At 41.6% G+C, this 17,234-nt stretch overlaps 1 protein-coding gene across 3 annotated transcripts in view; it reads right to left on the minus strand.

Moving 5' to 3' along the window:
* Nucleotides 1–17,234, minus strand: part of GALK2 (galactokinase 2) — a 129,214-nt gene that overhangs the window by 15,009 nt on the left and 96,971 nt on the right. For all 3 annotated transcript variants that reach the window (XM_070044921.1, XM_060294277.2, XM_060294278.2), the window contains one exon: nt 30–231. In XM_070044921.1, coding sequence (XP_069901022.1) covers nt 30–231 — 202 coding nt within the window. The remainder of the gene's footprint in view (nt 1–29; nt 232–17,234) is intronic.

Genomic DNA, 17,234 nt, shown 5'->3' on the forward strand with positions numbered 1-17,234 from the left:
CCCCTGCCACACTGCTCTTTCAGCCTCACCGACAGATGTCCACCAGCTGGTCCAGCTCAGGGCAGCTACACTCGTACATGTCCCGGCAGCTCACGTGGCTCTGGTTCATTAACTCCCCCAGCAGCTGGACCGTGTTGTCAGGTGCTTCTTCACATATCTTCTTAAACTGGAGCACTCTCGCAGCCTCGCTATACACGTGCTTTGCCCGCTGGTAGAGTTTGAAGGTGAGCACTTAGGAAGGAAGGGGATGGTGAACAAGGTTAGCGATAGTTACTGGCCAAAAAGAAAGAAAGAAAGTAAGGAAGGGAGGGAGGGAGGGAGGAAGGAAGGAAAATTTTTTTAAAAAGAAATAGTTACTGAACAATTCAGTGAAAAGAAAAATACAGTTATTGAGAACATCCATTTCTGTCTTTATTATCAGTACCTTAGACTTTAAATAGGTCTTTCTTTCACTGAAAGAATTCTTTAAAGTCTAAACTGGTCTCTTTTCAAGTCCATTTTACTTTAAGTTCACACATCTGAAAGTGGCAGAAGCAGAACATGTCAGGACGTCTGACCCCAGAGCCATGTTCTTTCCACTGTGATCCACCAGAAAGAACCACTAAAAATGCTTATGCTAGCAATTTTATTTATAAAAATGTTTCCTATAGCTAAGCACAGTTACTTATATATGTGTGTGTGTAAAAAAGCACAATTATTTATATATGTGTATATAGCGTAGCATTATCATAGCAGAAAATAATCAATTCAAATGTCTAATGACAGAAAATATATTTTAAATTATGCTACCTCTATTACAAATATTGCTACTAAAACACAGATTCTAAGATAATTTAATACATGGAAAATTGTTCGTTAAGTGAAAAAACAAGATATAAAACTATGTGTATGTGTATACATTTTAATTTTTAAAAATTATAAGAAGGCACCAAAATGTTAACAGTCATCATCTCTCTGTGGTACATTGTGGGTGATTTTATTTTCTCCTTGACATATTTCTGTACTTTACAGATTATCTACAATGACTCTAACTTCAGTTACAGAAACTGTCCTACTGCAACGGCTGTGTCTATAGTGCTTATGTAGTCCCTTGAATAACAACTGAGACCTCCTTACCATTCATTTTCAACCATGCTCAACAGTGGCTGAGCTGGTGCAGTGGGTCTGGGAAAAATTTGGAAAATAAATGGAAGCTAAGCAACCTGGCTTGCTGGAAAGAGCCTGGGCTGAGAATCTAAAGGTCTGTCATTTGTTCTCATCTGTGTGACAACTCGCTGTACCCAAGTTGCTACTTCTATAGAGCTCCAAAATGAGGCTGAAAATTACTTCTCAGGATCCTTCCTGCGCTAACATTTTATGATTCTATGAAGTACTTCCTCCAAGAATTCCCCTCATATTGTTGTATTTTGGGAAAAGGATCACTGTGACCATTGCCTTCTGTTTGCATCCCCAGTTGTACTCTCTGCTCTCCTCTACCCGCTGTCTGCCCCAGAAGGCTGACCTGGATGGATTACACCAGTGGGTTCCCTTGCCTCTAGATTGGAGAAAGGGAGAAGATCAGCAAGAGATGGGAGGGAATTACGTCCTTCCTGCTCACTGGGTGGTGATATGCGCGAGCAGACGCAAACGCAGCTCATTATATCAATAGCATGATTCCTGTTTAACTCAAACACATGAGACCTACAACAAATTTTTATACTTGACTTAAATCCCTCAAACCTCCCCCTTATAGGACTCGTACTAGCCACAGCCAGAAAATCAGCCTAATTTGGACTTCACCCCTGACTCCCCTCAGCAATAGTGGCCCCCCCCCCCCCCCCCGTATCAGCCTTACTCCACTCAGGCACAATAGTTGTGCAGGAGTCTTCCTACTTATTCAGCTTTACCCTTTAACAGAAAACAACAAACATATTCAAGCAATAGCGCTATGATTAGGAGCCCTTGCCACCCTATTCACAGCAATATGCGCTGTCACCCAAAATGACATTAAAAAAATTGTCGCTTTCTCCACTTCAAGCCAATTAGGACCTAATGATGGTAACAATCGCATCAACCAACCCTGTCTAGCTTTCTTACACGTATCTGCACACATGCTTTTTTTAAGGCCATACTATTCACATGCTCTGGGTCCATTATTCACAGCCTGAATGACGAACAAGATAATTCGAAAAATAGGGGGCCTATTCAAGCCCTTACCCTTCACCACAACAGCCCTTATTATCGGATGTCTGGCACTGACAGGAATGCCTTTCCTCACCGGCTTCTATTGTAAAGACCTGATCATTGAAGCCACTAACACATCTTATACCAATGCCTGAGCCCTATTAATAACTCTAATTGCCACCTCCCTCCCTGTCTATAGTACCCACATTATCTTCTCCACACTACTAGGACAAACTCGCTTCTCTCCCTTAACCTCCATCAGTGAAAACAACCCCTTCCTAATTAACTCCATCAAACACCTGCTAATTGGAAGTGTCTGCCGGATTCATTATCTCCAACAACATCCCCCCAACAACAGTCCCCCTAATAACTGTACCCCTACACCTAAAACTAACTGCCCTTGCAGTAACCATCCTGGGCTTTGTTTTGGCACTTGAAATTAACCTTAACACACAAAACTTAAAATTTATTTACCCCTCAAATACCCTTAAATTCTCTAGTCTCTTAGGATATTTCCCCACCATCATGCATCGTCTGCCTCCTTACCTAAACCTATCAATAAGCCAAAAATCAGCATCTTCCCTCTTGGACTTAATCTGACTAGAAAACATTTACCAAAAACCACACCCCTCATTCAACTAAAGTTCTCCACGCTAATCTCAAGCCAAAAAGGCCTTATCAAACTATACTTCCTATCATTCCTTATTACTCTCACCCTTAGCATGCTTTTATTTAATTACCACGAGTGATCTTCATAATAACCACAACACCAATAAACAGCGACCAGCCAGTAACAATCACCAACCAGGTACCATAGCTACATAATGCCGCAATCCCCACAGCCTCCTCACTAAAAAAGCCAGAGTCACCAGAGTCACTCGGTCTCCCAACCCATTGAACTTAAACACAACTTCCACCTCCTCATCCTTTAAAATATATAATACCATCAAAAACTCTATTATCAACCCTGAAAGAAATGCCCCCAAAACAATCTTATTAGAAACCCAAACCTCAGGATACTGCTCAGTGGCCATAGCCATTGTATAACCAAACACAACTAATATCCCCCCTAAATAAATCAAAGACACTATCAAACCTAAAAATGAACCACCAAAATTCTACACAATCCTACACCCAACACCACCACTCACAATCAACCCAAAACCCCCATAAATAGGTGAAGGTTTTGAAGAAATCCCCACAAAACTGATCACAAAAATAACACTTAAAATAAATACAATATATGTCATCATCATTCACGCATGGACTCCAACCATGACTAATGACATGAGCAATCATCGTTGTCATTCAACTATAAGAACACCAATGACCAACATCCGAAAAACACACCCGCTAATAGAAATCATCAGCAATGCATTTATTAACCTCTCAACCCCATCAAACATTTCATCATGATGAAATTTTGGCTCTCTACCAGGCATTTGCTTGATCCTGCAAATCCTAACAGGCTTATTCCTAGCAATACACTACACACCAGACACAGCAACTGCTTTCTCGTGGCAGCACACATCTGTCGAGACGTTAATTATGGATGAATCACTCAATGTATACATGCAAACAGAGCTTCCATATTCTTTATCTGCCTTTACATTCACGTAGGGTGTGGCCTATATTATGGATCCTGTGCCTTTCTAGAAACATGAAACATCGGGATTATTTTGCTACTTACAGTTATAGCCACTGCATTTATAGGCTACGTGCTACCATGAGGACAAATGTCATTCTGAGGGGCGACAGTCATTACAAACGTGCTCTCAGCAATCCCATATATTGGCACCACTCTTGTCAAATGAACCAGAAGGATTTTTCCTGATCCATTCGACATAGGACCACTCTTAAGGTGGTACTAGGATTTTTTCCCCAGCTTCCTCCTTGCAGAGCTGCCTGGAGCTGGCTCTCTTTCCCCACTGAAGGACACTAAAACTTTCAAGGTAGACTTTTCTACATGACTCTCTCCTCCAGCGTCTGCCTACAGGTTCCTCTCCCCTAGAATATTACTACTTTTTCAGAAGTGCTTTTACGTTCCACTTATGAACCAATAAATTATATTAAAGTTTCAGGTTACATTTTTTTCCCCTCCACGGCACCGCCCTCCTAACTCTTGGAGATGGATAAAAAGGCAGCCAAGGTTAGAGGAGGGGACTAGCCATTCTTAGCATTTGTGCAAAAGTTTAGTAAGTATAAGGGTGGGGCTAACTTTCCTACAAGTTAATAAAGAATTAAATTTTTCTTTCAAGGTTTCTCAACTGAGTCATATAAATATATTAAACTCACGGTTAACAACTTGCATCAATGAAATGATACGAGTTCATGTGAATCATCCTATTCTAGTTCAAACAGGACCTAAATTTAGTCATCAATTCTAATCGTTTCTTCTTTCACAATGTGTCTTGTAATCATCCCTCCCTTCTAGTCCCACTGTCATTACCCAAATTTACACTATTATTCCCTTTCCTACTTGAACTATCCTGCAGTGATCTCCAAACTTATATTCCTGTCTTAATCTCTCATTCCTGCAACCTACCTTGAGGTTGGTGCCATCGGATTGAGCTCCTAACACACAGCTTGACTCATGTTACTACCCAGAACACTTCCTGCTTCCCCAGTGTTTACTACAATCCAAATTCCTGCACGCAACAAGCTCGGTCCCAATAGGATCTCTTCCCTTCAGCCAAAAGGGCCTATGTGTAGTTACCCAAACACTCCCTGCTCCTGGGTATACTCATTAGTCCATACAGAAATAGTTTCTTGCCCTTTCTCTCCCTGTCAAAATTTTACCTCTTTCTGAAGGTTCCATTTAAACTTTATGCTCTGTGAAACCATGAGACAGTGCCAATAATTTTATAATTTTATACATGTTAATATAATCCAGGTTATAGAATACACATTTTGAAAGGAAGTAAAATGACTTTGGTAACTGTAGTTTAAAATTGTTCTTTCTAAAAATTGAGGTTGAAACAAAATGTTTAAAATTCTAGCTTTAGGATTCCATATGTTTCAGTTTTACTTTTGAACTACGTCACCTCCCCTAATCATGGGCCAAGTTACAAAATCAGAGCATGGGGGCGGGGTGGGGGTGGGTATAAAAAGAGAGTATTGGTTCATTTCTACTGTAATGTCCCATTTATGAAAAAATCATCTAGTTTCCAGGTCCACTGGTATTTATGGCTGCAGCACAAAAGGGCACGATAAAGTGACATCCACTAAGATCACAAAATAGTGCTATTTAGCTGACAAACCACTGTGCTATGTCCCAGTTTGCAAAGACTTTTTTTAAACTCTGAATTATAAAATTTCTCAAATATACAGGGCAGTAGAGAAGGTACAATAGCAAATTCCACAAGCCCATCACCTAGACTAAACAGTTAATCACTTTTTGCCATATTTGCTTCAATTGATATTTTGCTGGTGTTTTAAAATAAATTATAGATGTGACATTTGCTCCCTACATATTTCAGTGTGCAACTCTATAAAATAAGGATATTTTCTTACATAACCTCCATATCATTACCACATCTAACAAAATTACCAATGATTCCTTAATATCATCTCATATTGAGTCCATATTTAAACTTTCCCAGTTTAAATTTCAGTCAATTTACAGCAGAATCCAAGCAAAGTCCACACATTATATTCAGTCTTATGTCTAATAAGTCTCTTTTCATCAAGAATTTACGTGATTTTTGATACTCTGGATTGTCAATGTCATATATATAAAATACAAGTATATTTTAGGGCCACATCCTGTAATAAAATTCAATATAGTCCATAAGCAACAGTATGCTTTGGTTTTCCTCAGGATTACATAGTCCTTTAAGATTAAATATTTTCCTTTAGGATTAAATATTCTCAAATAGAAACTGTTCAGAGAGATGTGTTTTTTCATATTAAACCTTAGGACTGGTGTTTTGATTTGTGACAAGAAACATTCAGAACACACTGAGCAGATTACCAGAACCTCACAAACCTGGCACCTCCTTGTGTCTACTCTCTATTGCAGAGTGTTTCACAGCAAGACTTCAGGAGAGAAACGTCTAATGAGGACTCTTCCTGGGCATTCTGAAGATGTGTGAGAGATTGCCATTGCTCACACCTACTGAACGGTAGTTAACTCAGACGACAAAGGAAAGGGCATAAAGGGCATCTGTTTTCAATTGTGATATAAAAATCTTGACAAAGGCTACAACAAATTTGGAGACCACCCTTTGGGAGGGAAACCAGTTCTGTGTTGTCTGGTCATCACAAATGCTCTCTGGATCCAGGGTTCTGGCTTGTTATATGCTGGCAACTCAACAGGTCTCTGTTGTGCAGATACCAAAAAGTCCAAGAAAATCTGAAACTTCGTCTATGGACAAAGCTTTCTTCCCTATCCAGTTAACTTTAAAATGGATGCTCCATCTCTCTATAAACTCTTATAATCCTTGACAGCAATTATTATATTAAAGGATAAAGGAATTGTTTCTTGCTGCATGAATGCTCATTGCTGCATGACTACTGCCAAAGCAAATTCAGTTTAAGAATATAACACCAGGACTTCCCTGGTGGCACAGTGGTTAAGAATGCGCCTGCCAATGCAGGGGACACGGGTTCGAGCCCTGGTACGGGAAGATCCCACATGCCGTGGAGCAACTAAGCCCGTGCGCCACAACTACTGAGCCTGCACTCTAGAGCCCACGAGCCACAACTACTGAACCCATGAGCCACAACTAATAAGTCTGTGTGCCACAACTACTGAAGCCCGCACGCCTAGAGCCCATGCTCCACAACAAAGAGAAGCCACTGCAATGAGAAACCCGTTCACCGCAACAAGAGGAAGCCCGAGCACAGCAATGAAAACCCAACGCAACCAAAAATAAATAAATTAAAAAAAAAAAAAAGAATATAACACCAGGTGCCATTTTCCTAAAATACTGCTAGTGTCCTATCCCATCATGGGAAATCTGAGGCTTCAAAGCAGGATATATCACATGGATTTTGAAACAATGACTTTCTCCTCCATGAATCTTAGGTAATTTCTGAATCTAATCCTAAAGTCATGACAGAGATTCTGAGATCTCAATGATCACAGCCATAAACACCTAAACTGCAACAGCTGTACAATAAATTCACTTGAATAATTATTTATTTGCTAGCTCTAAACTTTCCTTTCCCTCTGACTTCCTTGCTGAACCTCCAGTACACCACACAGGCTCCTGCCTGAGGCCCACTGCCACAGCTGTTTTGTTAGCCTGGAATGCTCTTCCCCCTGATCTTGACCTAGCTGGCCCCTCCTTGTCATTCAAGTCTCAGCTGTCACAGCTTCAAGAAGACTTGCCCTCAACTCCAGTCTAGAGTAACTCCCTCACATACACGTTCTTTCCATCCTGTTTTATTCTCCCAAAACTATTTTATTTATTCTCCCAAACGCCATCCAATTTTCTTGTGTGTTCATTTGTTCAATGGTCTGTGGTTATCTCTCACCACTAGAAGTTCAGCTTCAGGAGAGCAAGGGCCTTGTCTAATCTCTTCACTTTTGTATCTTTAGCAGCTAAAATAGGGTCTGGCACCACAGGAGGGTCTCAATAAATGTTTATTGAAAGAATGGTTCAGTTCCTAGTCTTTGTACAAAACTGCACCAAAACACGGAAAAAATCAACAATAGGGAATATGAGGAAGACCTACTAATTTGGCAGTTACTGCTTACTAGCACCTTCACCAAAAAGTGGGGGAAATTTCCTAAAAGAAGGTTTGGAGATAACTGGTAAACTCCAGTGTCCAAAGTATACCTAATGCCCAATGTCACAGATGACTGAGAATCGTTTATCCTGTATTTTGTTTCACAGATGTGGGAGAAAAGAGAGTTCTAAAACAACCAAAATGTGTTTCAAATAAAAGGGAAGGAATAGAAAATAGATCATCATAACCAGTTAAAATAGAAGTTCTTTTTTTTTTTTAGACAATCGTTGTAGCAAAATTGTGCCTACTTACTTCTACCATAAAAAGATGGCTATGTAGCTTATGATCAGAGGCCATCTCTAATCAAGGAATCTAAACCAGGGCACAAATAATTGGTTATCTTGTTATATCTTTGGTGGGAAAGGATGAGAAAAAGCCTGTGACAGAAGAAACACACTGGGCACCGTTTTCCTCATAAAAGCTCTGAGAGCACCAGGTCAGCAGTAGATGGAGGACATGCTCATTCAATCTCTGAAAGAGCCCCACTGATTTAATTTTTTCACTGATTTAATTTTACATTCTGCACTCAAGAGCTGGTAGCCTCCCCTTTATTACCTCATCTTCTACTAAGAGTGATGCCAGAAGCACTGAGTAAGATGACCATCCAACGACAGTCAACCAAATAGCTCTTAGTGAGGCCTGGCCTTGTGCCCCACTCTATGCTCCAAATGACAGGAAAGACCTGTGAAATAGAAGCCCTTGCTATGAGGAACTTACAGCTCAGTTAAACAAATAAGACAGCCTATGAGACCACTGGAGACTGACCAACCACAGCAGATATCCAGGGGCTGTAAATGCTAGAGGCGCACCAAGAAGACAGAGTTTGGTGAGGGAAGAGCTGTAGTGGGAAGTGTCACAGGAGAAGTGCCTGAGCTACAGAGCTTCCTTGCTGTGAGGACAGGATGGCCAAAGGCCCAAGCTGAGACCAGGCAGAGCCTGCTGATGGGCTGAAGGGGGCAAACTGACCAGAACGGGGGGCAGCCTCTTGAGGAGGCTGTCCTCACATCTGAGGCTTTAACATCCTCTGCTACACATGTCACACAAAGGTTGCAAACTCACAACCCATGGTCCATACCCAACCACAGTGATGCTTTCTTTTTTTTTTTTTTTAACATCTTTATTGGAGTATAACTGCTTTACAATGGTGTGTTAGTTTCTGCTGTATAACAAAGTGAATCAGCTATACATATACATATATCCCCATATCTCCTCCCTCTTGCATCTCCCGCCCACCCTCCCTATGCCACCCCTCTAGGTGGTCACAAAGCACCAAGTTGATCTCCCTGTGCTATGCAGCTGCTTCCCACTAGCTAGATATCTTACGTTTGGTAGTGTATGTATGTCCATGCCTCTCTCGCTTTGTCACAGCTTACCCTTCCCCCTCCCCGTGTCCTCAAGTCTATTCTCTGCATCTGCATCTTTATTCCTGTCCTGCCCCTAGATTCTTCACAACCATTTTATTTTTTTTAGATTCCATATATATGTGTTAGCATACAGTATTTGTTTTTCTCTTTCTGACTTACTTCACTCTGTATGACAGACTGTAGGTCCATCCACCTCACTACAAATAACTCAATTTCGTTTCTTTTTATGGCTGAGTAATATTCCATTGTATATATGTGCCACATCTTCTTTATCCATTCATCTGTCCATGGACACTTAGGTTGCTTCCATGTCCTGGCTATTGTAAATAGAGCTGCAATGAACATTGGGGTACATGTGTCCTTTTGAATTATGGTTTTCTCAGGGTATATGCCCAGTAATGGATTACTGGGTCGTATGGTAGTTCTATTTTTAGTTTTTTAAGGAACCTCCATACTGTTCTCCATACTGGCTGTATCAATTTACATTCCCACCAACAGTGCAAGAGGGTTCCCTTTTTTCCACACCCTCTCTAGTATTTATTGTTTGTAGATTTTCTGATGATGCCCATTCTAACAGGTGTGAGGTGATACCTCATTGTAGTTTTGATTTATATTTCTCTAATAATTAATGATGTTGAGCAGCTTTTCATGTGCTTCTTGGCCATCTGTATGTCTTCTTGGGACAAATGTCTATTTAGGTCATCTGCCCATTTTTGGATTGGGTTGTTTGTTCTTTTACTATTGAGCTGCATGAGCTGTTTATATATATTGGAGATTAATCCTTTGTCCATTGATTTGTTTGCAAATATTTTCTCCCATTCTGAGGGTTGTCTTTTCGTATTGTTTGTAGTTTCCTTTGCTGTGCAAAAGCTTTTAAGTTTCATTAGGTCCTATTTGTTTATTTTTGTTTTTATTTCCATTTCTCTAGGAGGTGAGTCAAAAAGGATCTTCCTGTGATTTATGTCATAGAGTATTCTGCCTCTTCAATAAGTGGTGCTGGGAAAACTGGACAGCTTCATGTAAAAGAATGAAATTAGAACACTCCCTAACACCATACACAAGAATAAACTCAAAATGGATTAAAGACCTAAATGTAAGGCCAGACACTATAAAACTCTTAGAGGAAAACATAGGCACAGTGATGCTTTCTTGACCCACATACTGTTTTTCTAACTGGGAAATTTTTCATAAGAATCTGGATTTCTGCTTTCCCTTGAAAAACTGAAAGGCCTGGCAATACTGAACCTGCATTCTTGCACAACAGCTGTTGGCTGGAGCTGAGGAGCAGCTAGCCATTTAGACAGGGCATGCACTTCATTTCCATGCAGTCCCCACCATTCCCAATTATCTGATGGCTAGACTGCCTCATTAGTTTACATGTCTGCCTGGTCCCTCTAGGCATCTGTGTGTGGGACTCTTTTTCCATAAGACTGTCTATTATAGGAATTCTTGGCTAGAGAGAGAAGGGTGGACAAACCAAGTGAGTCATCGTGCCATAATGGGCCACTGTTACTGTTACTAATGAATCCCCCCTCCCTTAGGTGCATTGACAGTTCCATATGGAACAAATGTCCATTTTCTTGTAAATTCTACTCTTTGGACTTACTTCTGCTCCCCAGACATTTGTAAACACTTGACAGCCCTTGAGAGATCTGAAGAAAGCTCTCATGCCTTATGGTTTTCACACATGGATGAGGATCCACTTTGTGCCGGTTTTAATACTGAGGGAAAAACAACGAACAAGATAAGCTCTTTACTCTCAAGAAGTAAGTCCAGGGGACTTCCCTGGTGGTCCAGTGGTAAAGAATCCACCTTACAATGCAGGGGGTGCAAGTTTGATCCCTGGTCAGGGGACTAAGGTCCCGCATGCCGCAGGGCAACTAAGCCCACGCACCACAACTACTGAGCTCGCGCGCCTCAACTAGAGAGCTGGCGTGCTGCAAACTACAGAGCCCACGTGCTCTGGGACCTGCATGCCACAACTAGAGAGAAGCCTGTGCGCATCAACAAAGAGCCCCCGCGCTGCAACGAAAGATCCCGCATGCCTCAACGAAGATCCCACGTGCCGCAACTAAAACCTGACACAGCCAAAAATAAAAATAAAATAAATAAATAAATAATAAAAATAAATCTTAAAAAAAAAAAAGAAGCAGGTCTAACAAAAGACAAGTGTTGGTGAGGATGTGGAGAAACTGGTACCCTTGCACGTCATTGCTGGGAATGCAAACTGGTGCAGCCTCTATGAAAAACAGTACAAAGGTTCCTCAAAAAATTAAAAATAGAACTACCTTATGATCCAGCAATCTCACTTCTGGGTATATCCAAAAGTATTGAAATCAGGATCTCAAAGAGTTATTACCACTTCCATGTTCACTGCAGCTCTATTCACAATAGCTAAGCTGTGGAAGCAAACTAAATGTCCATCAATGAATGAATGGATTGAAAGAATGATATATACATTATTATTATTATAGAATATTATTAAGCCTTAAACATGAAAGAAATTCTGCAATATGCAACAACACGGATGGACCTCTTGAGGACATTATGCTAAGTGAAATAAGCCAGACACAGGAAAACAACTATTGCATGATTCCATCTATATGAGATAGATAGAATCATCACATTCATAAAATCGAAGGCCAGAATGGTGGTTACCAGAGACTAAGGGAGCAAAAAGTGGAGAGTTATTTATCAACAGACAAAAAGTTTCACCTAAGTAAGATGAATGAGCTCTAGAGACTTACTGTACATTTACCTATAGTTAACAATAATGTATTGTACACTTAAAATTTGTTATGAGGATAGATTTCATATCAAGTGTTCTTACCACAATAAAAAATAAAATAAAATAAATTTTTAATAAAAAAGAAGTAATAGGGCTTCCCTGGTGGCGCAGTGGTTGAGAGTCCACCTGCCGAAGCAGGGGACACGGGTTCGTGCCCCGGTCCGGGAAGATCCCACATGCCGCGGAGCGGCTGGGCCTGTGAGCCATGGCCGCTGAGCCTGTGCATCCGGAGCCTGTGCTCCGCAACGGGAGAGGCCACAACAGTGAGAGGCCCGTGTACCACAAAGAAAAAAAGTAATAGTCTACTAGAGAGAAATTGTTAGATATGAACAATAAAGGGTAACAGGTGGTAAGGCAGCTCCTCACAGCTAAAGTAGAGGCACAAAGTCAAGAGGGTGTCCTGATCTGGAAGCAGAAGCTGAGACAAAAAACTTGGGTGCAGGTAGTAGAAATCCAGGAAGCAGGAGGACAAGAATAAGGCAAGTGAGACAGGAAAGAAGAAAAGCAAATAAAAGGTGCTTAATATGCAGGTCACCACTGTGAACAACCACGGCCTAATAGCTTGGGGGCCTCTCCAAAGAACCATGTAGTATGTGTCCCAGAATTGGCCCACCTGTGGATGGGAAGGCTGGGGCATTTATCCATGGACACTCCCATGTTGTCCCCAGAGAGGTTAACTTCTCCACAAAGATGTGCCTGGACAGCATGGCTACCTTCAGTGACTTTGGAGAATGCCCAGGACAGCAAAGAGACACTCGTGCCAGCTGCTAGCTTGACAGGGGCTGCTGGCAACGCTGAAAGCAGGTGGGCCGAGGGGTTGCGGAATAGTGATCATGACCTTCACAGTCCTCCCGTGAAAAGGTGAAACCAGCCAAGTCTAAAAGATGAGTAGGTGTCCAGCAAACCAACTAAAAGCTAGGGTGAGAAGCAAAGAAAGAGAATGGGAATTTAAGACAGAAGGAACTTCATGAACAAAGACATGGAGATTAAAAACCATGAAGTGGGCTTCCCTGGTGGTGCGGTGGTTGGGAATCCGCCTGCCGATGCAGGGGACACGGGTTCGTGCCCCGGTCCGGGAGGATCCCACGTGCGGGGGAGCGGCTGGGCCCGTGAGCCATGGCCGCTGAGCCTGCGCGTCTGGAGCCTGTGCTCCGCAGCGGGAGAAGTGCTTTTAGAGAATCCATAGTACTTGGATCTGATTGGAGCATAGAAAGAGGATGAAGACCAGAAGCAACAAGAAACACAGTGAAAGAGAAAAATGGAAGCAGTAGGCAGAGGTCAGATCACAAGGGCTTTATATTATGCTAAGTAAGATGTTTACATTGTATCCTGTACATTAAGTGGTTCTTGGCCTTTTCAGAGCCTTTTGAGAATCAAATAAAAGCTATGGACCTTCTCCCCCATCTGAGTGCATAAATATCTGAAATTCTACACATAGTACAACATACAGATTCCATAACACAATCCTTTGATTCAGGTTAAGAATTCCAGCTGGAAACAAGAAAACACTACTGGGTCTTTAGCAACTATATAGTCAGGATTATTGTTTGTAAACAACAGAAACCTACATGAACTAACTTAATCAAAAGGAATTAATTTTAAAGTTATTAGGGAGCTCACAAAATCTATTAAGATTACAGATTCCTAATCTCTATTAGAACTCGAGAACCCAGGTGGGGATGGGTCAGACGCCAGGGGAAACAGGCAGCGGGGACCATTGCCGAAGTCTCTCCGCAAGTCTGGATATGACATTGGACTCTAGATACTTTGTCAATGAACCCTGTGGCTATTAGACTCAAAGCCCAAGACCTAAGCATGTGCCAGGACACAGGATGAACTGAGGACCCTTGCTCACACTCAGGTGACAAGTGACCTGTGAGAGGCAAATCTGACTCCTCAGTTTCCACCATAGGAGGCAAGACCTCTCACCAGGGTGCATACAGAAGCAGATTTCCCCAGGAAAGGGGCCTGGATGCCAAGTAGTTAAACTATGGCATCTGCCCCAGCAGGAGCGAAATATCACAGCTCTGTTAGCATTTAAGTTTTTTCTCCAGACCAGCCCCCCAGTTTCTCTCACATGATTGGATTTCAACTCTCCTTCACTGATTATTTCTCTGAACACACGTTAGTCTGTGTATGCCCTTCTTAAAAGTGGTTACCCCAGTTGGTCTGAGGAGTGCAAAGTAGAGCTGGACCATCATCTCCCTCATTCTCAATACAGCGAGTTTCTTCACGTAGCCTCACAGAGCCAAACTGCGTAAAGATTGTGTGGCGATGGAAGAACGCAGAGCACTGGTTTTCGAGCTAAAAAGTGATAAATATTTAGGAAATCAGACTTAACTTGGATAGAGACTTCATCTCAGGATAATGAATCAAAACAAAATACTTTCCCACTGTTTGGGTGGGGGGCTAAAAGCAGTTGTGGTTTTAGCCATCTTTGCACAGTCATGGAGCTGCACGCTACTGGCCAATTTCTCTCCAAACACAAAGCTCCACTGGGCTACACCAAGAGCTGGTTTCCAAGGACAGCCATCCAGAGGTGGGTGGGGGAGACCACTTCAGAATCCACTCCAGAGCCCTCTGTTTTCCTATGCAGCACAGTGGTAAGTCCCAGCTCTGAGGCATAGAATCTTTGGAGTATTTAAGCAGTAGAATGGAAAACCACTATACAATCCTCATGGAAGTTGGACTGTGGTTTCAAATTTATTTTCCTAGTAATAATATTTTTCATAAATGTGAAGTTTCTGAAATGGTCAAACCCACAAAAAATAAACTGCTGTTTTCAGCCACATTAATGTCCCATTCCCATGCTGCAAAGACTAAATTAAATTAGCATTTTACATTTAAGGGGGAAAAAAGCTTTAACTACCTGCTTTTAAAAAGCAAAACCACTGATGAAAAAAATATATATGCACTTTCAACACAAACCGCATTAATCCACGGAAAACTACATTCCAAGAGGCACTTGTGAATATTTTCAAATCCACAGCATAATGCCATCTTGTCTGTACACAGTAACAGCGCCCGCACGTTTATAGCTTCACTTTCTCAGAGTTCCAGGAGTAGCAAGAGCCAGCACTGTCTGTGTAATAATAAATTCTACTCCTCTATCTTGAAACCTTTGCTTCACTCTGCTGTGGTCACCGTCACCTGCATTCTACTCTCTGGCAATATAGTAAGCTCCTGTTAACCCCTGGGCCACTCAAATGACGAGACAGAGTCCATCGCTCCCTTCCTTTTCATTCTATACTCTACCTTCCTAGTTCAGATTCTTATCATCCCAGGTCTGAACAAATATTCTACCTTCTCACGGGTCTCCCTCTCACCTCCTAACAACATGTATACAGCTGCCATAATAAACTTCCCAAATCACCGTTTTGTTGGGGTGTTCCCCAATATTTCATTGCATCAAATGCTGATTATTTTTTCATTCTCCAATAAATGAGGGCACACACATTCCAATCCAGGACACACCGAGTCTTCTGAATGTGCCCAATCCTTTCCTACCTCTTACGGTGTGTTTGTGTCACTTCCTGCTTGCAATACCACACTCCATCACTGCCTGTCCAACAGGGGAGGCTCTGCATTGGTACTGTACCCAGACTAGTTCTGTAATACCCGAATCTCAGTGTCAGCACGGATGCCCCTCCTCCATGAGGCTCTCCCAGAGCATTCCAGTAACTGATTACTGTGTGTTCCCTTCTAAGTATAATTATCACACACTACTTTATGAGGGCAAAGATCATCTTTATAGCCCAACCTAATAGAGTGTCTTGAATAGAGCAGGTTCTCAATAAATGTCACCTCCCATCCCATCAGCAAAGGAAGAACCTGAGGTTGCTTGCTTGATGAGCTGCATTTTTATGTTCCCCTCTCTTTCTTGAGGAAACTATACTTTCCAATTAACTTTCCAGAACTGCCCTAAAACTTTGCTTTTGAAAAACATGAGAGGAGCAGAAAATCTCAAGTCATCTGAAAAGGAGCTCAGGGAGTTGGGAAGGAATCTTGGTCAGAGCTGAATGAAGGGCTATGGAAAACAATGGTCACACTTGCCTAGAGCTGGCCTGTCCTGGTATTTTAATATAAAAGGGAAAGAGTTCTTGTCTTTGTTTTCTCCTATGAACTGAATTACGGGGGGGAAAATGTAAGAGACAAAGAAGATGAAGAAGAAGCAAAGGAGAAATCAGTGTATCTGAGAAATAAGTAGTATGTTTCCATCAGAACACTTTAATGATAACTTTATTGTTGTCTTCCCACAAAATGATAAATAAATGAGAGCAAGGACTATCTGCCCTTCCTGATTGCTAATGCATCGTCTGTAGCACGGTGCTTGAATAGTTGCCCTCAACCGAGTATTTGTTGAGCAGGGGAATAAAAATTTGCTTCTGGTTTCTTATAGTATTCACTTATTTGACAATATGGTCAAAAAGTAGTTGTTTACCGAAGTACAACAACAGTTTAAGCAAGTGATAAGCTGTGTTATGTGCCATGAAAAAGACCCAACAAGACGACACAGGATGTTGCCCAGAGTTTGCTGTTGAGCAGCTTGCACCGGAGCAGACCAGGAAGGTGACATGGGCACTGGATGAGGGGAGACTGGGAGTGAGGGAGCTCTGACTCGTTTGAAATGTGGCCCTCTTCTTAATTTCCTCATGGCAAGTATTGAAGATAATATACCTACACTACACCTAGACTTTCCAAAATGCAGTGTAGTATTAGGGAAGATAAAAATGTTTCAATTTCACAAACATCTAATGAGATGTCCCTATTCTCAAGGTGCCTGCAAACATAACCGGTGATATCCGGAAGAGATAAATAAGGATGCTGCTATTTCACAGAAGCCTATGATTGCAAATGTGTTTATGCAGCTCTCTGGGGACCAGGGTGAGAAGTGAATGCGCACAGGCATGAGTTTGTTTGTGGTTTCTCTGTGTTTGTGTTTATGTGCTTCTTCATAAACAAGCCGTGTGTACACGTCAGTCTTTCCCCTTTATCAGATTCAATTTCGCTTTATTTTTATCCATATGACTCTTTCCCTTTTGATCTTCATCTCTCTGTCCCCTTCCCCCATAAGTCTAAAATACAGAAATGAAGCATATATCTTGTTATTTCTTGTGTTCATTGAGTAGAATTTTACATCCCTTGTTCTTGGAACAGGTTATAGTTTCCCATTAAAGAATAAA

This window comes from Globicephala melas, chromosome 2, assembly GCF_963455315.2.
Source record: "Globicephala melas chromosome 2, mGloMel1.2, whole genome shotgun sequence".
Taxonomy (NCBI): Eukaryota; Metazoa; Chordata; class Mammalia; order Artiodactyla; family Delphinidae; genus Globicephala; species Globicephala melas.